This window comes from Falco punctatus, assembly GCF_963210335.1.
Source record: "Falco punctatus genome assembly, chromosome: 7".
Lineage (NCBI taxonomy): Eukaryota > Metazoa > Chordata > Aves > Falconiformes > Falconidae > Falco > Falco punctatus.
The window spans coordinates 9,644,840-9,668,946 of record NC_137587.1 but is presented as its reverse complement, the minus strand read 5'-3'; the positions used below and the strand labels follow the sequence as shown (position 1 = coordinate 9,668,946).

Sequence of the window (24,107 nt, the reverse complement as noted above, 5' to 3'; positions counted from 1 at the left end):
GGCCGTGGCCTGAGGTGGGAGCTCCAAAGCGGCTCAGGGAGGTCTGCACCTTCGTGTCCATCTCCACCCCCCAGGCATGGAGAACGACGGGGCTTGGGTGCTGTTCTCCCTTTGTGGTGAAAGACAACTGCTTGTTGCTGGGGCAGAAGTTGGGCATCGTGGCATACATCAGAGAATGAGGCATTTCAGCATCCAGAACAGCCTGGTGCTGTGGATCGCTGTAGAGGAATTACAGAGGAAAGGCGGCAGGTTAATTAACATTGATAATATACAGCTCTGGGCTTGCTTCAGCGGCGGTGGGTTAGCTGACATGGATAATGTGCAGCTGTGGCTGGTTCCTGCTAAGTAGTTAAATAGCTCTAGGGGGTATAGAAGAGAAGGACCATGTGAAGAGAAGCATCGGATGAAAGAGAGACCTGGAAGAAGCAGAGGGAGGGGAGAGAGTGTGTTCTGGATGTAGGAGAGGCCCCAGGAAAAAGCAGGGGGCCTGGATGAGAAGAGATGAGACTGGCTGGAAGAAGAGCCCGGACAAGAAAGAATCTGGATGCAGCGGAGGCAAGAAGCAGGGTGGACTGACCTGATGAGGATGGAGAAAGAGCACAGACAGTAGATGAACTTTTGAAACCTTGTGGGGGATTGGTGGCTGTGCAAGGGCAAGGTACAGGAGCTACTCCTTGAATTTAACCTGGTATGTGACGGTAAAAGCCTTGATGCAGCCTGCTAGTTTTGATAGTGCTGCAGCAGGTCACCCCATATATAAATATGTGTATGTATATATAAGCAATAGGATGAGGAAACGGTCCCAAGTTGTCTCAGGGGAGATTTAGATTGAATATTAGGAAAAATTGTTTCACTGAAAGGGTAGTCAGTATTGGAACAGGCTGCCCAGGGAGGTGGTGGAGTCACCATCCCTGGAAGTGTTTAAAAACCACGTAGATGTGATGGCTCAGTGGTGGACTTGTCAGTTTTGGGTCAATAGTTGGGACTTGATAATCTTAAAGGTCCTTTCTGACCTAAATGATTCTATGGTATCACACGCTCTGGTGTTAGAGCCAGGCAGATCTCTGGGCACACTCAGCCTCTCTGCCAGCACTCAGCAGAGTGGACGTGGCAGCCAGATGCTGCAAGTGCAGGGGAGCTGGCTGAGAAGGAAGGGTGCCAATGGGGGTTTCCAGCAAGGCAAGCTCTGATGTGAAAACAGCAGGAGTCCATACTGAGTTGTCAGGGAAGGAGGTGAGATTTGCCCACCCTGCTAAGGGCATCTGGGGATGGTCTGATGGAAAAACCTGATGTTTTACAGAGGAAAAAGCAGCTGAGGCAGAGCAGATGTGCCTAGGAAATGAAACACTTTGCTTGTAGAAGGATGAAGTTGCTGGGGCTTGACCTTGTGGAGGGGCTGTAAGCCCTCAGGACTGCATTTCCCTGGGGGACAGAGCCCTTGTAGGTCCTCACTTAGCTCTGGGGGCAGCTCTGATACAAACCAGTGGGCTGGCTGAGGGCACTTGTCATCAGATAGGCACCATCTCCCATATCAGTGCCCAGCCTGTTCACCAAACATACCACCCCGCAGACCCTGAGTGGTGTTGCACCATGAAGAGCAAAGAGATCTACAAACCCTCTCATCTCTGCTGTTGATCCCATGGCTGTACCTGGCTGAGAACAGCCCTGCTTGCAGGGAGAGCCTTTTCCTACTCTTGTGCCCCCTAGGAAGGGAGGGGAACCTCGGCGATAAAATTAAGGAAACCTCCAAGCTCTGCCTTAAAAAAAACTCTACTGATATAGAGCCGGGAGGAAAGGAAGGCAGAAGAAAAGCTGTGGAGAGGCAAGGAGGCAGCTTAGCTCTGCTGCACTGGGTGGTGGTGGGAGGCCTCAGCATGAGGAGATGGGGTGCAGTGTTTCATGCCAAACAACCACCACCTGCTCCACCATGGCCTCAACGAGGGCTCCCAGTCCATCCTGTGGTACAGCTGGTCTGAAGTGTTTGGCAGGAGGCAGAGACCCCTAGACCAGCTTGCTGGAGGCAACAGCTCTGGTAGCTGCCCAGCAGCGGGATGGGATGCAATATCCTCCTCCTGCAGCAGCCAGCCACAGGAGGAAGTCCTTCCCTGGCCCACTGGAGACAGCACAACCTAGTGCTCTGCAGGGAGTGGGCCTTAATTCTGGGAAGGAGATGATGCCTCACCCAAGGCTAGCATGGAGGGGACCCTAACTTCTACAAGTGAGCTGCCCCAGGCTGCCTTCATGGCGAGAGGCGGACTGGGAGGCTGTGGGGCACGAGGGGATGGGGATGAGCAGAGGGGGGTGTAAGGGAAGCAAGTGGGGCAAAGCAGAGGGGTCTGGGGACGCAGCACAGCCCCAGGAGAATGGGAGTGGGACCAGGCTGGTAAAGCCTGGCCCAGGCACCTTGCGCCCCGTGAGGAGCCCAGGCACCTGCTGAACCTGGCTCTGGTTCAAGCTGTCAGGACTCAGATTAGCATGAAGGTTATTTGCAGTTCTACAGCCCACCCCTTTCCCCTCCCTTCAAGGGATTGAATTTCTTTTTCCCCTGCAGTGCTTTGGAAGAGAGGAGGAGAGGAACAAGGCAGAGGAGAAGGGGTGCCCGGGCTTCTCACATGGGATACGTGCTTTGTGTCTGGTCAGCCCAGGGTGACATAGCCCCTGTCCCCACAGGGGCTCATCTTGCCAGAGCTGGGTGTTCCAGGTGGCTGCGAGGGCCTCGGGCACCCATCTCCCTGGTGAGAGGCAGGCACCCTGTGAGCATGGCCAGGCTGCTGCCCAGGGCTTGCTGCCCCAAAGCTTTTCCTCAGGCTCCCAGATGTCCCCTTAGGTCAGCAGCTGCCTGAGCCTGGAGCCACGGGTCTCTCACTGCCCACATGCCTTCCCTGTACCCAAGGACCACCAAGGCTTGTGCAAGGTGTCAGTGGAGCAGGGGGATGCCTTCTTGGGAGTGTTAGGTAGGAGCCGGCTCGCATGGATCACCCCCCTCCGCTCTGGCCAGCACTGCGACCTGCACCAGGGCAGGGTCTCCTGGTTCCTGGGCAGGCAGCTGAAAGTGGCAGGTAAGGAGGGAGATGGACATGGGAGCCCACCAAGTGCCTGCAGGTGCCTCTCTGTGAAGGGCTGGGGCCCTGGGAGCGGGTCTGAGGAGCACAGAGTTAAAGGGTTGGAGTGAGGGGGATCCCCAAAAGGTCCTGTTGGTGCTGTAGTGTAGGGATGTGGCTGGTCCTAAGGGAGCAACTGGGTCTTGCTGGAGGGGCTGCAGTGGGATTGGGGTGTGCTGGGAGCCAGACTGCTCTCTGTCAGCCTCTGTGGATCCCGCAGCAGCTCCGTTCTGCAGGACCACAGGCAACAGCACTGAACCCTGTGCATTCGGCACGCAGCATTGCAGCAGCTTATCCCTGCCCAGCAAAGGCAGTATGTTTCTGCAGAAAGCAAAATACAGGAACAATGAGTGGTACTGGAAGTCCCCACAGCTGTAGGAGGCTCTTCTGTGGGCTGGGGCTACTTACTGCCTTAGGGGGGCTACCGGGGAAGGCACAGGGGCTGGTGACACTGCATCCTGCTCACAGAGCTGTTGGTCCCAGCATTCAAAATGAGACAGTCCTCTCATAAATCGGGTCTTAGGTAGTCTATTTGGGCAGGAGAGCAGAACTGATCTGCCTTTGGCATTTGAGATGCGTGTTTCTTTCTGTCCTGGAAAACTATGAATGGCAAGGAGAAGGCATTTTGGTGTGCAAACTGGGGCTGCTGCATCACCCAATGATCTCAGTAGCAGGTTTAAGGAAAACTGAGTGGAGCAAGGCTTCTGAGGAAACTGCAGCTGCCAGCAACACAGAAGAACTTTTCTCTGAGGCTTTGGCTGTAATTCTTCCATCTGCCGTGTCCCTGGAAAGCGAGGAGCTGTGCACTCCTGGCCCTGGCTCTCTTCTACCTTGGACAAATGCACCTGCAGCCTTCCTGTGCAGAGTTCTGCTTCATCCTACACGCTATTTAGGAGCACCATCACTGAAAACTGCCCTAGTGCACCCCTGAGGCAGCTGCAAGGCAGCGATGGCTGAGTTAACGTTTGCCAGGCCCTCTGAGGGCACCGGGGATGTGACCTCCACAGCCTTTTCGGGCAGTTTCTGCTCTGGACTGTGTTAGGCTGCGATTAAGAGGGAAGCTGACAGCAGGGACTGGTTGGTATTGGAATGGTGAGGGCTCTAACAGGCTTGGGATGGTATGTGTGATCTCCCAGCTGGTATCCACAAAGGCTGTTTCAGCAGATACATGAGGCTAATGCCAAAAAGACTCACACACAAGCCCTGACTGATCTGAAAAAAAAGGACTGCCAGTGCTGGCTTTATGGGAGTTAAGAGGTACTGAGGGTTACTCTGGCAATAAGGCTGGGTCGTCTTTTCCAGTGAATTGTCTGGCCTGACATGTCCACGTAGCCCCAGATAAAGTGGCCTTAATCTGGGAGAAGGATGAACCGGGAGAGGAGGTGCGGGTCGCGTACAGGTCAGTACTTACCTCTGAGCATATGAGAGATGTATCGCAGAGTGTATGACCACTGACAGGGTGATCTGCTGGCATGTGGCATGTGAAGGGATGCAGCATCCCTTTGCATAGATAGAGGAACAGTATGGTGGCTGTTGGCTTGCCTGTGCTGATCTGAGACTTCAGCCTGGCAGGGTAGTGTGACACCCCAGTTGTATGGGCTGATAAATGTGCAGACTGTCAATGGGAAAGTCAGCCTCGTGGGCTTGCTGAGCCAGAGGAATTGCCCTTGGCCTTTGCTGGCCCTATAGCTTGCTCCTCATGCTGGCCAGTGAGAATGTCAGGCTCTGTACAGAGGTCACTCCGATTTTATTTCATTTCCATAAATAACAGCCCACATCAGTGACTGTCTTCTCCTTCCCACTGACATTTTACAGCTCTCCCATGGACTTCCAGCGTGGGGGGTTAGAGTGCGTAGGGCTGTAAGCTCCGTACCTGTGACTCTGAGGCCCCCCCATCTTTACACATGTAGATAAGAATTGCAAGAAAGTCTCTAACCGTGCCATTGCTTCTTTGGGCAGGGAACTGCTGGAGATGATGTGCTGCCTGGGAAACACTTTGAAACTGCAAGGGGTGAAACTGGGTGACAGGGTGACAATCTACATGCCCCCATGCCCGCTGGCAGTGGCTAGCATGCGGGGCTGTGCACGCTGTGGTGTTCACCGCGTTCAGTGCAGAATCCCTGGCAAACAGGATCTGGGATGGTAAGAGCCAGTGGGTACCAGGGACATGTGTTTCCCTTGGGGGACGGTGCTGAGCTGGCTGGTTTGGAAGCTGGGTGGCTCAGGGTTGTGCTGATGGCAAGGTTTTCTGAGTCAGACTCCCTGGGCTAACTGGGGGTGTCCTGCCATGATGTATGGCATTGGAGCAGGAATTAGCACCCAGGAAATGGCACGGGCTTGCTAAATATCTTCCAGCCCATGGGATGGACTGGTTCTCCCCTTCATCCAAGGGACTGAAGGGCTGGGATACAGTGTCTCCTCTGAGGGGATTCAATACAAGCAGGAATGAATAGGAAACGATGATGTCAAGCTGCTGGTTTTGCTAAGTGGAGGACATGAGTGACAGGGGGAGAGGTGCAGCGTCATGGTAGAGCCAAACTGCTGTGTGACTGATGGAGAGGGGCAGAGCTGCTCATGTGGCCCTTCTGCAGCCCAGTCGGAGACAGCGATCACAGTGAACCAGGGCCTGAGAGGTGGCAAGGTTATTGAGCTAAAGACGACCAGGCTGTGAAGCAGTGCCCAGGAGTGAAATGGGTTCCGGTTTCCATGAAGACCGACAGCAAGGTTCCCATGACAGCCTTGGATGAGCTGCTGGAGGAGGTGAGAGGCTACCTGGAGCTACTGTCTCTTCCCCTGAGCAACGTGCCCACTCTGGGAGCAGGGACAGGGATTGGAGAGCCGGTCCTGGCTGCCAAGACAGTTCTGCCAGTGTTGACACAATGTGGGTACATTGTCCTGCAGCAGCAGTAGCAGCTGGAGCTGCACATGAGTTCAGGACAATCCCAGGAGCCACTGGGATGGAGGCTAGGAACACCCCAGACATGGGCTGACACATTATGAACCCAGCCTGGGACTGCCACCACACTGTCACTCACAGCTCTGCTGGTGGACCTGGCACCCTCAGAGTGCCACTGGGAGCTTGTGCCCAAGGAAGCAGGCAGTGAGACTCCTTGCGTGCCCACTACTTGTGGCACACAGATGGCCAGGCTGCCAGCACAGAGCACTGTTTCTGAAGAGGTGAGCCCCTGCTGTGCATTTCTGCTAGCTCCCTGGAGCTGCCCAGAGGTCTCCCTGCCCTCTGCTCATCCCATCTGCAAGCAATTAGTGCTAGAAAAGCTTCCTGGAAGACTACTGTTCTGGGCAGAGCAATGGCAGAGTAAAAATAGCTACCTCTTAATCAGCAGGTCTGCTCTGGCTGAGGAAAGCATTTGCCAGCTCAGCAAGGTGAAAGAGAGCTCAGGCTGGGGAGCCAGGGTTGGGGAGGTGCAGAGGTGGGGAGGATGCTGGGGAGGAGCAGGGGGCTACAGGTGCTTGGGGGAAGAAATGTGCTGGTGGGTGTAGAACAACACAGGGATGCCTGATAGGGTTGATGCTCTGAGTGAATCCCAAAGCAGCAGCTGTGCATGTTGAGGAGGAGCAGCTGTGGAACCTGGTGGAGCAACCTGAAGGTGCAGAACAGGGTCTAAAAGCTGCAAGTGTAAAGCAGCCAGGGGCAGGGCAGGGGGAAGACTTGTGTTTGCAGACACTTGCTGAGGCAAGAGGGAAAAAAGGCAGAGGCCATCTGAGGCCCTTCCTTGTCTCTCAGCTTTACTGTGGGCTGCAGTAGCCAAGCCAGGTCAAGGCAGCTCCCAGGTGGCAGCCAGCCTGCTGAAAGCACTGCACCACACCCCAGCCCGTTCTTTTCCAGAATCACCACGTGGCAGTGGCAGACTCTGCTGTCATCGGCAACCCACATGAGATAAAGGGAGAAGGTAAGATGCTTGCTTTCCTGCCCCTGAAATGTCGCTTGGGGCTATTGCACCGCAGTACGTGGCAGTGTCACACCAACCCCTGGTAGCAACGCTGTGCCAACGCTGTACAGCGTGCTAGTGGGGATCTCGGCACAGTCATCGCAACCTACGTGACACCAACTGGGCTTTGCGTAAGGCGGCAGAGCAGCACTATGGCCAAAAGCACTTACAGCTCAGGCTGCAGAGCATCCCCTGAGGCCACCAGCAGAGAGGGACGGCTCCTGGCACTGGATCCAGGCAGGCTCTCAGGAGTGTGCGGTGCACTGTGCTCAGTAACCTGGTGGTCCTTCTGCCAGGAGCCTACGTGTTGTGCTGAAGGACAGTGGCTACACGCAGGAGACTCTTGATGCTGAGCTACAGGAGTCTTATCTCTAAGATCACCAAGTACGTAGCTCCGGAGGATGTTCAGGTAACATGTGCAGACTGGTCCAACAGCCACCCTGGCAGTCTGGCCAACCCCTCTCCGTCAGCCTTAGCTCTGCTCCTCCCCATCACAGGTCACACACTGGCTGCCCAAAACTCACTCAGGGAAGACTATGTGTTGGATGCTAAGGAAAATTGTGGAAGGCAAAGCCAGTGAGCTTGGGGATTTAACCACGCTGGAAAACCATGACACTGGGCAGCAGATCAGAGGGGCAAGAAAAGCCGCTAGCTTGGCTCTGCCAGCTACCACCTCTGGTTCCTCCACTGCAGAAGCAGAGCCGTGTCCAGAAATGTCACTAAGCAACTGGCGGTCAGTAAGCGCTGGGAGGCTGCACTTCCACTGCAGTCTCAGGAACTTTCTGCAACACAGAGACCCTCAAAAGCTCTGACTCCACATATTTATGGGAGGCAGGGGAGAGAACATGACTCATCATAGGCAGAACAGTAAGGGGAGGTGAGCTCTGTTTCCTCCTCTAAAAGCAGGGGGAAAAATCCCTCCTTGGCATTCCTTGTGCTTTGCAGCAGCTGTGAAGATAGCAGCAGGGCAGGATGCCTGGCCCTGGATAGGTGTATTACTCCTAGTCCTGCTCTGCTCTTCAACAATACTCTAGTCTAGGACCATTGCCAATATACAAGCATCTCCTCCAAAGCAAACCCCAGAAGAAAAAGATGCTGCTATCTGGTTAACAAATACAGACTTTTCTCCATGAAAATCAATGGAAAACAGGCCCTGGATTTTAATACAAAAGTGTTCCCTTGACCAGTAACCTTGTGTCGTAAGGACAGCAGAAACATGCCCCTTCTTTGTGTCAGCATTCTCTTTCCCTTACTGTGCATGGGGAACACAACCCTCAACAGAGCCACAGGTACGGAAGTCTGTTCTGCAGAGCTGTGCACCAAAGACACAGAGGTTCCCAGCAAGGCACAGAGGGCAGAACAGGAGGCTGCATCCTAGCCTCACACCACTGCATCCTGGACAAGTGGAGGTTCCTCTGGTCATTGCCTCTACCAGCCCCACAAGACAGCATCTTCTCTTTGGGCAGCCTAGCATCTCAGCTCTTCCCCCCATGAGAGGCAGAGAGGCTGGGAGAAGGGTGGCATAGATGCATCTGCTCCTAGCAGAACCCCACACCATGAGTTCAGACTTGACTCTTGTCCACCAGCAAAATCCAGAACCAGTCTTGTGCTGGGTAAATCCCTTGTCGACAGCTGCTGGCTCAGCAGCTCCATGCCTGCTGTTCAGAGCTCTCCCATGCATGTGCAGGTTCTGCTGGACGAGAGCATGTTTTTTTTCAGCATCTGTCCCCAGCTGGGAGCCGCTTCATCTTCTCACATCGAGTGAGCTCCCATCTTCCCTCCCCATGAAGTTTCAAAATCCAGGTGTGGAACTGCAATTCAATAACACAACAACTAAGGGATGTCTCTACAGGGGCATGCCCTCTCACAGTAAGGCTCTCCAGCCTCAGACACTCCCCTCTGCTTGCCAGGGACCCTCTCTACCTCTGCTGTCTTGCTATCAACAGGGAGGTGTGGAGCGCTGTCTCCCCATCTCACCTTTTCCAGGCTGGGCCTGTGTCCCACACTGATCAGCGTCATGCCCAGCTGAAGGCACACATGGTACAGTTCATGCTCCACCTCTTCTGTCAGAGCGCTGGTGGCTTCATCTAGCACTGAGAGAAAAGTTGTAAGCCCCACAAGCCTTATGTCCCCTTAGGCAAAAGAGCAGCAACTGCCCAGAACATTTCACATATTAACTGGAGCTCACTAGCAGCATCTGCAGAAGGGAAGTGAGAAGCCCAAGGACTCCGATTTTCTTCTGGCGCAGCTGGTGTCAGTCAACTTGGCAAGCTGCCCTTCCCCCACATGCCCTCGAATCCACCCAAACAGCACCACTCACCTCATTCCCCTCCCTCAAGAGCTGCCAGTCGCTGCCTCATGCCCACTGTTGTGAAAGCCAAGACAAACTTCTCAAGGCAGGCTGTGTGCCAGAGCGTCAGGCTGAGCAGCAGCCTGTGCACCCCTCCAGCCCAGACGCCACCTGGAGCATCCAGGACAGACTGAAGCACCTTCCTGTCAGTTAAGGTTAAATACTGCCGATAAATTCAATTTGGTTTACATCATCTCTACAGCTTTTAGCTTTTAGCCCACAGGTTCCTTCTGCCCAGACAGCACTGAGCTGTGCTTCAGGGGAAGAGAGGTACTTACACGTGATTACTTGCTACCAGCACTGGCTCTGTTCACCCACACCCACCCTGGCTCTCATGGTAAGTCCTCCAACAGTCACTAGCAGCCTAGGTGTGCAAAGGAATTAGCCTCATCTGCTAACGGGAGCTGCTTCTGTGATCTCTCAGGACCGTTTCTCCCACCGCTCCTTTCTTCTTTGCTGTGTTAACAACTAAATTTCCCACATTGCTTCTACAACTCTAGAGAGGCTTGTGAGCTTCTGATATGGCAGCTGATGCCATGCTCCCCAGCATGCACACTTCTTCATGGGGCAACTGGCGAGCATGCTGAGAGGGGGCTTCTTCAGATGCCATCTGACCTGGACCAAGACCATTAATCATTAGTTCCCTCAGAAGAGAATGTCTTATCCACAGCCTCTTCTTCTACCACCCTCCACACAGATAATGAAATTTCACCCCTGAATCCTCTATGTGTTATGCTGCTGAAATAACAGCCCCGACAAAGCACGTTCCTAGCAAAGGAGGGATGTCACAAGCTGTCTCTGTACCAGCTTCTTTTTACACCAAAGTCTTTACACCAAAGGCCCTGCCTCTTCCCCTGCTCCTTGTTCAGTCGCTCACTCACCCGCATATTTTGGCTGGAGGTAGAAGAGCCGTGCAAACGAGAGCCTCTGCATCTCCCCTGGGGACAGGATGTCATACCTGCAGCAGGGTCAAGATTCACAATCCCCCTCAACAAAAAGAACTCATTTGCTGAAGAGTTTATGGCTGCTGATATCTGAGACCCCAGCAAGCAACGGTCCTTGTGTGTCCCCTGTGCCCCGCTCCACACTGGGACTGGCTCTGCACCCTTGTACACAGTCAGCTGCCTGAAGAGCAGCATGGTTGGTGATTGTTGATGCCTGGGGGATGAAGACCTTGACCCTGTATACTGCCTACCTTCCACAGGACAGAGCTGAACATGCATGTTCTTAAGTCCAGCAGCAACATGCCTCTGCTTAGAAGTGTTCCACACCCAAAGGGATCACCCAAATTCATACGAACGCTGAGCTCCCTTACCAGTTCCAGTCCACCTGCTCATCCAGTCCTCCGGCCCTCGCCAGCAAATCAGTCTGCAGAGAGCACAGCAGACTTGTGAACACAGCCCCAACCCTGTCAGAGCATGGCCCGGAGCATAACCGCCCCCTTCATGCCACTCTTTCTTTTACCGCTTGAGCTGAAGTTGCTCTGTATCCCTCCTCCTCTGCCTGTCCCACGGACAGTCCTGTCCCAGCTGCAGACAACGTCCCCACATGTGTCCAGCACATTGTCACACTGCGCTGCCACAAATCCTCATTCCTCCATCCCTCACTGGCACCACCAGGAAAGAAGGCAGCAGCACTACCAGGGACTCACCAGTCCAGCCAGCTCCAGGAATCGCACAATTCTCTCATCATCTGCAGACCCTAGGGGAGAAAGCAGTACAGCTTAAGCAGAGGCAACGTACGCTGAGGCCACAGCTGCAAGGAGGAGTCGGCGGGGCAGGAGGGAAGGACTGGAGATCTCCTGAGGTTCAGCGTAGCGGACTCAACCACTGAACTGTATCAGGTCCTGAGCTTTGGCACAGAGAGCTCCCAAAGACTGACCTTCCCTAAAAATGTTAACCGTGCCGGTGAGCAGCATGCCAGGAGGTGGCTGGGCTCCACAGATACACCTGAGATTTGGCCCAGTCCAAGGTCACAGATGGACACAGCCAGAACACAAGGATTCAGGCTTCAGTTGGCAAGGCCCTGCCCACCAGCTGCTCTCTTACGGCTGGCTGACTGCCCGCTGTAGGCTGCAGGTGGTGGAGTCATGGGACCAGGGCTTGGGTAACAGCCAGCAAAAGGATCCTATGTGGAAAGGGAAAAAACTCAGGATGGACCAGCTGTGGAACAGAACATACACTTGAGCTGGTACAGCCAGCAGCTACGGAAGCTGAGCAGAAGGGCTGTGCATCTGTCATGGACCTCTCTGAAGCTGTGGAAGAGCCACAACAGTAGCCGATAGCTGCAGTTGCTCTCCACAAGACTGTGACTGCCAAGTATTTGAAAGCGGCACGCAACACTGCTTCACTCAAGACAGAGACTTAAACCTGGACATCTGCAAACTGTAGCAGACCATGTGTGGTCTGGCTTGGGAAGGAGGGCAGGGGGGAGACAGGATCCATGTAGTCTGACCTCAACAGCATGCAAGGCCCTGGGACATCATTTGAAAATGAGGAACAGTGAAAGATGGAGGTAGATGGAAAATGAGATGGAGGCAAACATGGCTTGCCCAAAGGCAGGCTGTACCAGACAGATCAGATGCGTCCCAACAGCAAGGTCCCTCAACATATATCGCATGTCTAGCACAACAGACAGAGCATGGCCAGCTTGTCCGCACTGCATCAAAAGAACATATTGTTATCCAGACAATATATTCCCTCCTGGAATTTACTAAGGTAAATCTTCCAGGGCAAAGCAGAGAGCAACAAAAGTGAAATGGATAAGCTCTCCTGGTGGGACATGGTAGAGAAGATAGATGCACTGGGCAAAGGACCAGGGAGCTGACACCACAGGGTTGGCTAACTGCTCTAATGGATTGCCACGTACCTGAAACTGGATAGATCTCCTTCAGGGGGTAGATCACCTGATTAACAGAGCAAAATAAGCTATGTCAGAGGGAGCTGGGCACGGTCCATCATGGACACAATGGTGATGGCATGAACTCAGGCATGAGGGAAGGAGCAGCCACCAGCATCCTCCTTCTTGCAGGGCTTTCTGCAGCACACAGGTTCATAGGGCACGGCCACAGCTGGGAGCAGAACTGGGGCCACAGTAGAGGCAGCCCCTGGGCCCACCTGTTCGCGCAGGCTTCCGTCAGTGAAGAAGGGCCGCTGCGGCAGGAACACAACTCCCCGTGGGCCAAAGCAGGTCAGCATCTTGATGCTCCCTGCAGAGAGACACACTCAGCCAAACCTGCAGCACCAGCCACCAACTCCCCGCTGCCCCCTGTGCTGTCCTGCCCCATGAAGTACCCAACAAATCCCAGAAAAGGTGTATTTGCAACAAAGCAATGAGAGCCAGAGCAGAGAATGCGATAGAGATGGGTGGCTCCAATGCATCAGTGACACATTCACCAATTCAAAGTGGCACTGGCCTCACAACCCCACACTGCCACCTTCCAAACTGAGGGCAGCCCTGGCTGAGAAAGAGAAGGCCACTCAAAAAGAAGAGAAAAGACAGCAGCAGTCCTTACCCCGTGTGCTCTCCCAGAGTCCCCCAAGGACCCTCAGGAGAGATGTCTTTCCTGTGCCAGTGTTCCCCACAATCATCATACTGTTTCCTTGTGAGATCCTGAGGCTCAAGTCCTTGATAAGCAGCTTGCCAGAGGATGGCACCGAAAGTGTCACTTGCTCCAGAAGGAACGCTGTGTCCCTTGGCACTGGGTCCTCCCCAGAATTGCTGCTGGGCCACCACCAAGACAAAGGAGGAGAGATCTTGGGTAAGTGACCACAGTGAGACTAGCAAAGATCAGGCGTTGTGACAGCAGCCCTGTCCCACACACCTCGGGAATGACAAATCACAGTGAGCCCTGCCTGCTCCAACCAGCTGCATGCAACAGGCCGTGACATGATGGGCCACCTCCATCCCATGCCACCCCACATTCTGGCACATAAGCTGCAAGCCAACCAGTTGCTGAGAGGAGACTCACCCATCCACATCCCAGCTTGCTTTGGCTTCTGAGTAGTTATCATTTTTTTTTCTGCCAAGGCTCAGCAAGGTCTCCTGCAGTTCACCAATCCTGGGCAAACAAGAAGTTGCATGAATGCCAGGGACAACTCCAGCAGCCTCCTCACAATACCCAAACTTGCCCGTGCTTGGTCACAAGCAACTGTTTCTTATTTATTTAGGACAGACCTGGGCAGAGTCTTGTCCCGGAGCTCCCTTTCCTGCAGAGACTTGCCTGCAAAGAAGCTTACCTGTGTGTGTAGCCAGCTACGTCGGTCACAGTGCTGGAGAGATCTATGAGCTGGCTGAAGCAGCTGATGAGGTAGATGGAAACAAAGGCATTCTGGGGAGAAATCACACGCCAGAGCAAGAGTCAGCACCGAGCTGGGGCACTGCCCCTTCCTCCATAGCTGCAAGGAGGCAGCCAAGGAGTCCAGACCTTTGGCCGTGTCAGCAGTTCCAGCAAGATGAAGGAGGGGTGAAGAAGTCACCCAGGGTGCTGGGAGCAAAGGAGAAGATGACCACATGCGGATGCAGCAGGGCTTCCCTGCTCAGTACAGCAGTTTTTGCCAGGTGGACACACATCTTCTGCCACCCAGGGATGGTGTTTGCAGAGTGCCTGCTGGCCTGCCCAGGGCTCAGCAGACTCACCCCACCTAAGTCACGCAGATCCATGCCACCGGCCCTGCCCCAGCACTGTACATGGTTCAGAGCAGGGTGTCTCAGCCCGCAGTGCCCACTTAGCTATTTTTAACTCTTCCTTCTCCATCACAAGATGGTTTTGGAACGAGTCAGGTTAGGAAGGCGAATGCAAGCCAGCTCAACCTCACAGGTGGCCAGGCTCACCACGGGCAGCAGCCCAGGGCACAACCCAGACCCACAGCACTGCATGGACCCAATCCCCACCAAAACTGCTGAAAGCCAGAGGCTTTCTGAGGTCCCGTTGTTGTTTTTTTTTAAGACACAGAGCTCTGAGCTGGGAAACACTTAGGTAGATGTGTCCTTGACAGTTCTCACCCCAGGTTAATCATACACCAGCTGGCTCCAAGCTCCCATTTCTATGCCACCACAGGCAGGAACAGTCTAACCTCAAGGTCAGTTGCTGCAGGTTATCAAGCCCCAATGCCACCAGCCCCACACGAAACCTCCATCCTCAGCACCTGCTCACCCTCCACAACAGGGTCTGGGAAATCACCCTTAGCTCACCTTGCTGACGAGGGCGCTGAGCTCTGTTGGACTCAGGTCACCGTAAACCCCGGAAAAGATGGGAATGGCAATGACCACATAGCTCAGGATGCTGCCCAAGTAGTCAAAGGTGTTGATCCCAACTGGGCAGAAGCATATTGAAAGAAGACAGTGAGTTTGGGTGGGAATGTCTGTCCCAGCCAGGCTGACATGCAGCCCATGAGCCTGGTCAGAGGAAGACCCACGGTCCTGCCTCAGCACTTCATGATACACCAGAGCAGTCTGCCAAGCAAAGAGGACTTTAAGACAGGCCCCTGAGCAGAGAAATATCATCCAGACACACAGCTCAGTAACTACCACGGGGCAAAAGCCACTTTGCATGCTTGTTTCTATTCTTTAGAGGCCTGGCTGACTCACAAGAAATGGGAGGGAGGACAAAAAGGAAGCTCTGGGGCAAGATGGTTGGCTCTGAAGTCTGTCTTGGAGCACAGGACAGGCAGAAAGACTTAAGACCCCAGACTCCCACAGACACACTTGCATTCAGGGCTCCCCTTACGTTGCTCTGAAGCTCACTATGGTGTTGAGATGAGGAAGAGCTGTCTTGATACTGATCATTTAACGCCCATACCTGGACCCAGTGACAATGGAGAAGGAAGATTTTCAGGGGACGACTATGCTCAAGGGACAATCTCCATAGGAAAGAAGTTTCCACAGCTCCCAACTACCTATACAAAGTCTTCTGCCTCCCCAAAGCTCAAGCCCTTCCCTCTCTTCCTGGCCATTGAACACTTGCCCCACAAAAGGCACAGATTCCTACAGAATCCCCTTTTGGGGGCTTGCATTCTCCAGTTTAGCTGGGTCCTCCACAGCTTTGCTTTTTATGAGGTTTTTTCACAGGAGGATTCCCATTTAGGGCTGCAGGAGGCACCCTCAGGGTGAACCCTTTCATGCACCAGCAAGACGCAGCAGAGGAAACCCCAGCATCGCTGCTCTAGCAATAGGGTTCCCCAGTCTGTGGGTCACAGCAACAGAGCTACCATACACCCCACTTCACCCCCCAAACTCCACACTCACTGTATAGCCACAGCTCCTTGCCTATCAGCTCCCTCTGCATCCGCAGCAAGCTCTGCAGCCTCCAGTTCGTGCGCATGTGCTCCACTCGCCCGGCCCTGTAAAATAAGATTGCAATATGCTGCAAACATCCCGGGAGCATGGCAATGAGGTCAAAGCATGGGCTTTACAACTGAGGTTTGGAAAGGGTCTGGCACCTTAGCCTCCAAGCAACAAGCTCTTTGTTGAGCAGGAACTGAACAGCCAAGAACTCCCGCCTGAAGAGCTTCACCAAGAAACTCTGGCTGAAACAAACAGCCCTGCAAATCTCTCCCAGAGCCCGTGGATGCTGCTGCTGCGCACAGGAGGAGGCGAGGCAGTCAGACACCGCCAACGAGGCCCCAGCCTGGAGCAATGCACACCCAAAGTCAAACACACTTTGCAACCAGAGCCTGGTTGGAAGAGAGGGACAGCACCACTGGACAGCTGGAGCCAGAAAGAAGGCAGAAGCAAGTCCAGGAGGTGACAGCAAGCCAACACCACCTGCACAGCCGGCAGCCCCAGTCCACCGCTTCCCATTCCCCACCCCGGGAGGAGTGGAACGTGGACAAACCCGGAGCAGTGCAGCACCCCATGTGGGTGACCTCAGCCCCCACACACACACACACTCCCCTTCTGCAGGCATCAAGGGGTCACCCGCCACCTGAATTAGCAGTGATGCTCCCACAGCCAGGCTGAGTCAGTAGCAAGAGGGCACATCTGGCTCTGAACCATCACCTTCAGCAAGCCCGGCAGCTCCTTCTGCTCCTTTGCAAGGGCTGGGCTGCCCTCAGGTGGCAAAACGCAGAGAGCTCCATGTCTCGCTCCAGACTCCCACCTGCCGCAGCAGCTATCGCCCCTGCCACCCAACACACACCCATGCTCCCACCACAGTCCATGTAACAGAGGAGTCCCTAGGCTCGAGCAGATAAGGCCAGGAGCTGCACAAAAGAAACCCCCAAAATTAAGATTTTTAAAGTTCTTAGTTTTAAATTTTAAAAGTTCTTAGAAAAAATAAGTTTTCTTTCTCAAAAACACATCCACTTAGAATTCTACTTGGCATTACTGCCCTACAGCCCATCTCAAGTAACTACGGAGCGGCAATCTTTGCTGCTGAGTATTTGGAAAGGACAAAGCCCCAGACACAAGGAGTTAAAGGCAAGGAAGGCACTGTGAATGACAGCTATTATTTCTTTTGCAGATGAGAGATCGCTGTATTGGTTTTAGTTTTCTCTCCCATTCAGTTCACTTTTAAAGCAAGTTTGCCAAAGGCTTAGCAACCAAAGAAGTAAAAAGGTGACGGTGCTCAGGTTTTGTTTCTTCCTTTACCAAAACAATGGTTAGGCAGGTGCAAGAGGATGAGATCTAACAGCTTCTACAAGTCTGGCAAAACCAGCTGCTCACCACATGCTCCTCCTCTTGCAGGACTCTAGGAATGCAACTTTTTAAAAAAAATCCTTTATTTTTAATTATTAATACCATGAAAATGCCTGGTTTTGTGCAATTTAATTAAATTCTAGTTCCCCACCAAGTAAAGCTTTTCTATTAATGAACTGTACTGAAGTGACACTCTGCTTTCTGGTATAATAATCCACTTTCCATTTTCTACTTGGCAATAGAATAGAAAACTTCAAAATTGTGAGGAAGAGTACCGCAGCTTAAATAAGGGCATGTAGTTAGAGTATCTTCTCCATTAAGAAAAATTATCATCAACCAGTAAGAATCAACCTGCCCACAAAGAAATAAACTTGCCAATGCAAATCCAGATTTATTTCAGTTATTTAAATCAGAGTTTCATGCTTGTCAATATAAATCTTTATGAAATCAGCGATTTTGAATCAAACCACTTTGAGGACAGCACCATAACACTTGGAATGCTCGGTCGTTACAGCATGAAGGAGCCAAACAGATCACAGGCAGGGAAAACCACAGACAGAACAGCTGCTGCTTGCATAAACTCCTGGAAGCAGTGCGATTTCACAACATGCAGGGCAAAGGCAGACATGTGACAAGCAACGACCTCCTGCCACCAACCAGGCACCCCAACACAAGCTACAGTAAAATCATGGTCCTTTTTCTGGGCTGTAGCAGTTTTCACGAAACACCTTTAAGGGTTCAAGCAACAGCTCAACGGACTTCAGGGCATCACAGAGCAGGGAGGTGCTCCCAGCTGTGTACTCAGCTCTGGGGTAAATGGCACTGAGCAAACTCAGAGAGCAGCACTAGAGTGTTGGGAGGGTCAGGGCACAGACCGACCTAGAGGAGCAAGCAGAGGTAACGAGGGCAAGCAACAGCTGGCATACCCAGAGAAGACACATAGGTCTGCAGCAGCAGGATGGGGCCAGAAGCAACCTGCAACAAGTCCCCAAGGGAACATCCTGGCAAGATGCAACGAGACCCTGAGCAATCTTCCAGGTAAGGACTTGGTATAACATCAGCAATGGTCTCCAAGCCAGCACCAAATCTGTATCAAGCTTCTGGGGATGTTAGAAAGGAGGCAGAGAAAAAACAGTTGTCTCCAGCTGCTGTGGAGTATTTCTGCAGACAAGGTGCAGAATGCAAAGGAGAACAGAGTCTCAGGGCTGTACGATGCTGCAGCAGGATGGAGGGGACAGAAATCTCCAGCTGCAGTGACAGGACTTGGACTTCTCTGGGATACATGAATACAACAAGGATGACCCGAGCTTTATGAGGACATAAAGAAGCGAACGCTACTAACCTGTAGAAAGCAGCTGGTTCCGCGTTGACACGAATCTGCATGTGCTTGAACCTGGACAACCCCAAAAAAACATTACGATTGTGCATAGTGAATTACATAGCCAATAGTCTTGCTAGAGGAAACTCATCTTGCATGTGAGGCATCTCTTGTCAGAAACACTCAATAGGCTCAAAAAGGCACCAGAGACCAAGGCTTAGCACAAGGTGACATTGTTCTACCCCAGCTCAGTGGTGCATTTGTTTGGTATGCTGCGCTCTGTGCGTATCTTCCCAGCCCCTGGGCCGCCTGTTTGCCAGCCCAGCATCTCTGCCACACAGAATCACAACCAACTACCCTGGTACGAGCTCCCTGTACCACACCAGCTCCTGTTGCTGTCCTTGGATGCCCTGAGCCTCAGGGAAAGCTGCAAAGCCCCTGCCACACACCCAGCCAGCCCTGCAGGGGAAAGGGGAGGAGATGAGTTACAGAGCATATGGAAAGACTGTGCTGGTTTGGGCACTTCGGAAGGTGTGGGTGAAGCAGAAACCTGATTTCTGTCAGTAGATGCAGTTCACTGAACTTACATCTGCACCCAAGGAAGCTCCACGTGCAGTTTTCTCCAACATATCCAATGCCCTAGCAGAGGCATCAGCAATAGCAAAGACCAGGCAAGCAGCCTGGAGACTGAACCAAGGGCACTGCCTGCCATGACACAGGGCAGCGAAAGGGGGGATGGAGGCTCAGCACACAGAATTTGGGGCAGGATTGCACACGTAGATTTCTCTGAGTGTGGGCGATGTCACAGACAAGAGTAGTAACTGTGTACACAGCACTGAACGGGGACAAAAAAAGCAGCTTTTGCAGAAGCTGCCAAGAGACAGTGAAAACACTGCTCTGCTGGGACTCACCTGAAATCCCCCTCCAGTTTTTCCTGCTGCACAAGTTTAGACACAACTGGGCTCATCAATACCTTGTTGACGATCGTCCCAATGATGAAATACCCAAAGATGCTCACCGGGCCTAGCCAGCCTGTGCTACAGAGGAGAAAGAGAGGTCAGCTAATAATCCAAGCAAAGGATGCCCTAGCACCCTCAGGCTCAAGCAGTCAAAGCCCTCAGCTGTCACCTCTCTTGGCTTTCACAGAAGTTTGGGGGCTAGCACTGCACACCCCAGCATCCCCAAAGAAGAATCCCCTTTGGAGTGCAGAGATCACTCACCCACATGTACAAGTGTCCCTCTGGGGAGTTGTAACATGGGTGCCAGGCTCCAAAAACAAAATAAAGAGCATAGGAAACAGGCATGAAAGCAGGGCCAGGATGGGTCCTTACCTGTGGAAACACTGGTATGTGTAGTAGGCCAGTGTGAAGGGTGAGATGATGAGCTTGCTGGCCATGGAGCTGAGCTGCCTGCAGAACCTCTCCACATCCTGGCTGATGCGCTGGTCCCTGCTCAACACAGAGCCATTGACACTGTTAAAGCCCAGGAGCAAGAATCAGTACTAACTCCCTAACAGGGCACAAGCCAGGCTGTTTCATTGCCTGAACTTAGGATAGGGTGCAGGTGAACAGCCCTACCTGGGAGGGATCTACAGCTGTGACTCCAGTTCCCCCACAGGAAACAATTTCCATGGCCCAGAAAGACCCAACCCAAAGGCCCTCCCGGCACCTACCCAGCTCCTGCTGTTACTTTCACCCTGTTTCTTGCCCCTTGTTCCACTTTCAACAACATTGTCCAACTCTGCTAAAGGTCTCGGCATCCTTGTCTTTTCCTCCTCTCCCGAACCCACCCCTGTACTACCAAGAACTACTGACTCCCCCCCCAGACCTCCAGTACTGGTGCTGCATCACTACTAGGACTGGCTAGGGCACAGGCCAGGCCTTTGCCAGCTGTTGGATATTTGCAAACGCTTCCACCATATCCACCTTTCCACAGTAGCTGGTCCCTTTGCTCTTCACGGAGTGCCCTCTGGTCCCTTTGCTGCAAGGAAGAAAGTGCTTCCACCCAGCCCCATCCCACAAGAGCAGGCAGCAGCACACCAGGGCTCCTCGCCCCATGGGTGACAGACCTTCAAGTCCCACCTGTCCTACTGCTGAGCAGGAGCTGCACTTGGGGTAACTAGAAAGGATTTTGGCGTATTTACTCCCTTAGCACCTCATTTGTCCAGAGCAGGTGGATGAGGGGTTCAGCCTGGTGAAGAGGAAAGGCCATGGCTGTGAAAGGCTGGACTCCTGCTTAGCTAACGGTGCAGATACAACCACAAGAACATTCAACTCTTTTGCAGTCCTGGAACAGCAATGGATTAATTTTGGGGCAGCTCTCACCCTGATTGACCTTACAGTCGTCATTTTTCCTCCTCAGACTGTAATTGTTCCCATAAAGTTATAACGTAAGTCAAGCTATAGACTCGTGGCAGGTTATTACTTTTTATGAGCTATTAAGCAACATGCAATGATAAGACATAAACAACTCAAATGCCCTGCTAGGAGCCGCAAGTGTTTGTGTGCCACTCAGAACCCACTCTTCATTCCTTCTAGATGGATGACACCACGCATCTGACACTCGGTTTGGTTTGCATTGCATAATGGGAGGTCACTTGGTCACTAATTCATTCTCCAAGTAGCTGATGCAGGCAAAAAATTCTCATTGAGGAATTGCAAGATAAAGAGAACTTTTTGTAGTGGCACCAAAAAACCCACTAAACAGTAAGACTGGATGTTTGAGCAGAAGCAGTGCAACGAAAAAATTCAGTAGTAATAAAAAAAGAGTCCACAGCAATCCCACACACTCGCTCTGCTAAGGTCAGGAGAGCTGGCTCTATTGCTGCAAAGCAGACCGACCCAGTTATCTCATGCATTTCACTGCACAATGTGAATACATTCCCTGGTTAAAAATAAACCTGAGCAGGATAGTCATGTGGTGAGGGGCCTCTGACCTCCCCTTCCTCCTTCCTCAAAGGAAAAAAAGATAGGCATGCAGCAGCTTCTGATCATGGCCAATATACCACACTGCCTGGGAAGCACTGCATTCCTTGGTGACAGGTATGGCTTTTGAACCTCTGCTTGCAACTCCAAACCACTGCAAGGCACTATCAAAAATGAACATTTAATGAGGGTAGGAGTAACCCCAGCAGTGCACCAGCATCATGAAGCTGTGATTTCATGTTTGGCAGTAGGGCTGTTTGACCCAAGCTAAGCCCTCTCTCTGTGCACCACTGGTTGCTCTTACTCAGGCTGTATCCTAGCACTGGGTCAGCAGAAACAGCTAGGGAACGGGTCCGGCTGAAAAACGATACAGACAAGAAAACATCTAAGATACCCAGCACAATTTCACTGTGCAGCCACACAGACCACCGTGTTGTTCAAGAAAGGGGCAAGGGCAAGCAGCCAGGAGCACTGGGTAGCAGAAACACAAAGACTGCTTCAGTTCCTTGAGGTCACCACTATTAGCAACAGTTAGGAGTTCCTGCAAGACAGCCATTTCTCACAGGGACCCCAGGTCTGGTCTCCTTTGGTGCCATCAATGTGGGAGATGGCACCAGTGCAGTGACTAGACCAGAGGTGCCCCCTCCAGGGGAGGGGAGCTTGGGGACTCAAAACAACTGCATAAAGCCACACAATTTGGAAAAAGTCATCCCCTGATTTCTAGTTTTTCAGCAAGTATTTAATAGTAACTCCTTCAAATTCTGGAGGGGGAAAAAAGCGCCTCTACCTCTCACATGAAGTCTAATGTATGATCTTTAAGTCTTCAAAGTGCGAAACTACAACAGCAGCGTCCTGTGTGCAAGGACAGGCTGGAAGGCCAGGGTCAGCACACAGCTGCGAGGAAGGGAGGTGTTCAACTTCTGCTTCACAGCCCGGGCAGATCAGCAGCTCTGCAGTAAGCAGGACAGTGCACGAAGCAAACTGGAAGGGGATCTCAGACTGGGCTGGGATAAGCACGGAGGGACTGAATGCTCCGCCTTCTCCCATATTTCAGGTCATCGTTTCATGACATTTCCTTCCTAGAACCAGGAAAGGGGAAATGCAGCCCTCATACAGTACAAAACAAAGTCCTTCCTGGATGTGGCTCCCATGGGCTATCAAAACCACTAAAAACGCAACTAAACAAAACTGCGTTTGGCTGGAGACTCCGGTGGTTGAAGTTCAAACAGAACAACAGGGACTGTCCTAACGCACTGGCTGCGTGAAGGCAGGGAGAGGCAGTACTCTGACTCCCGCCAGGCCCTTTGCAACATCACACCGAGTGTCAAGGGTTACGTTTGCAGACAGCACGTTTTATAGCAGCACTATATCCCTGTTCTGCTGGGCCTCTGCTTTCCTCGCAACAGGAACATCCTACCCCTAAAACTATCACGACTGACCACCCTACCCCTAAAACTATCATGACTGACCAGCAGCGACAGGAGTTCCCAGAAACAGGTACCACCTCCTCCCACCCAGGGCAGAAGAAGGTATTTGTGCCTAGATGGCAAAAGCTTCAGGGCTCAAGCCCCTACCCAGAGACACAGAGAAGTCAGGAAAAGGTGTGGAGCAGCCCAGAAGAAGCCAAGCAAGAGCCTGAAAGAAGCTGCAGGCAGCCTACGGGTTATCGATGTCTTCACACAGCACGTGCAGGCTGTAGTAGACCTGCCCTTGGAAGTAGCAGCTGTGCAGGTATTCGGTGAGGGATTTCCTCCAGTTCAGGTACATCATGTTGCAGATAAACTGGTCGAAGCTTTTCAGCTGGAACAAGGGCAAGGAAAAAGACGGGAGGAGATGAGCGAGAACAACAAGCATTTCCCAAAACAAAAGAAAAACCTAACCGTTTGCACCAGTGGTGCATCCCAAGCGTACCTACCTACCAGGGCATGGGTAGACCTAGATCCTTCACCGCCAGGATCATGCCGGGAGCCACGGGCAGCTTTTCCCCTCCCCTCCCAAGGCACAGGAGCCTCCGGCCTGCCTTACCGTGGAGTTCACTACGATCAGAGCCAGGGCAAGCGCAGTCAGCCATTTGAACCCGGAGAAGTCCTTGTTCCCCAGGACCTCATAGTACTGGCTGGGGATGACGCCGACCCGGTAAATGACCAGCTGCTCTGCAGGAGAGAGGCGGCACGGCGAGGGGATGAAGGGCAGCGGTGACAGAAGCAGAGGGGTGGGGGAGCAGAGGCAGGGTGCAGCCCCCCGCCCCCGCCGCAGCGCGCTCACCCAGCAAGGCGACCCCGAGCAGCGTCAGGAACATCAGGGCGCTCGGGGAGGGCCAGCCGGGGAACAGCACGGCCTGCAGCGCCACGAACCGCCGCACCAGCAGCCCGTCCAGCCGCGGGCCGGGCCTGCAACGAGGGGAGACGCGGGACCGCCGGTGAGCCCTCGGGGACGCGCTGTCCCGCCCCGCCCCGCCCCCCCGGCCGCCCCCTCCTCACCGGCCGCCGGCCCCGGCGCCCCTCATCCCGCCGCTGCCTCCCGCCATCACCGCGCGGCCGCGCCCTCCCGGGGAAGGCCCCGCCCCCGCGGGCGCTACAACATGAATATTCATCACCTCTCCTCGGCCTGCATGAGCCCCGGCGCCGCCCGCCCGGGCAGGGCCCGCCGCCGCGCTGCAGAGCGCTTCCGGGCGCGGCGTCACCGCACGGCTCCCGCCCGGCCGCCCTGCCTCTCCCGCCCGGCCGCCCCGCCTCTCCCGCCGGCGAGGAGCGGCAGCGCCCCCTGACGGGGCGCCGCGCTGCACGCGGGGCACAGCGCCCCCTGGCAGCGTCGGGCGGGGAGGCG

General features: G+C 53.5%; 2 protein-coding genes across 9 annotated transcripts; one reads left to right on the top strand and one right to left on the bottom strand.

Annotated features, from left to right (window-relative positions):
* Positions 1-38: 38 nt before the first annotated feature.
* LOC308067470 (uncharacterized protein) lies at positions 39-7,870 on the top strand. Its single transcript, XM_080396344.1, is given in 15 exon segments — positions 39-2,840; positions 2,844-2,877; positions 2,880-3,059; positions 4,404-4,417; positions 4,421-4,500; positions 5,061-5,174; positions 5,176-5,243; positions 5,693-5,755; positions 5,758-6,007; positions 6,847-6,853; positions 6,949-7,012; positions 7,348-7,353; positions 7,356-7,413; positions 7,415-7,460; positions 7,549-7,870. Coding segments are annotated over 15 exon segments (1,527 nt in total). The 5' UTR covers positions 39-2,612; the 3' UTR covers positions 7,864-7,870.
* ABCD4 (ATP binding cassette subfamily D member 4) lies at positions 7,861-23,976 on the bottom strand. 8 transcript variants are annotated; one of them, XM_080395301.1, is made up of 19 exons: positions 23,878-23,976; positions 23,547-23,671; positions 23,307-23,434; positions 22,942-23,081; positions 19,689-19,805; positions 19,269-19,394; positions 18,382-18,432; positions 15,648-15,742; positions 14,595-14,716; positions 13,640-13,731; positions 13,372-13,461; positions 12,916-13,124; positions 12,518-12,609; positions 12,270-12,306; positions 11,053-11,102; positions 10,717-10,769; positions 10,283-10,359; positions 9,029-9,144; positions 7,861-8,862 (listed from the first exon to the last, which is right to left on the bottom strand). In XM_080395301.1, exons 1-19 carry the CDS (start codon positions 23,892-23,894, stop codon positions 8,767-8,769), a joined length of 1,833 nt encoding a protein of 610 aa, XP_080251427.1. In that variant the 5' UTR covers positions 23,895-23,976; the 3' UTR covers positions 7,861-8,766. The 8 variants fall into 8 exon arrangements, with proteins under 8 accessions (XP_080251427.1, XP_080251425.1, XP_080251426.1 ...); XM_080395299.1 differs by lacking the exon at positions 23,878-23,976 and adding an exon at positions 23,762-23,870; XM_080395300.1 differs by lacking the exon at positions 23,878-23,976 and adding an exon at positions 23,762-23,870 and having other exon boundaries at positions 12,916-13,121.
* Between the last annotated feature and the right edge of the window lie 131 nt (positions 23,977-24,107).

Bases quoted from the DNA above. Each gene is read 5' to 3' on its own strand.
- ABCD4 (XM_080395299.1), bottom strand. From the start codon at position 23,808: ATGGCGGGAGGCAGCGGCGGGATGAGGGGCGCCGGGGCCGGCGGCCG. The intron at 15,743-18,381 runs GTTAGTAGCGTT...CTTATTTTACAG, and splicing joins GAACCAGCTGCTTTCTACAG to GGCCGGGCGAGTGGAGCACA. The intron at 10,360-10,716 runs GTAAGGGAGCTC...ACCCTGCTGCAG, and splicing joins GAGCAGGTGGACTGGAACTG to GTATGACATCCTGTCCCCAG.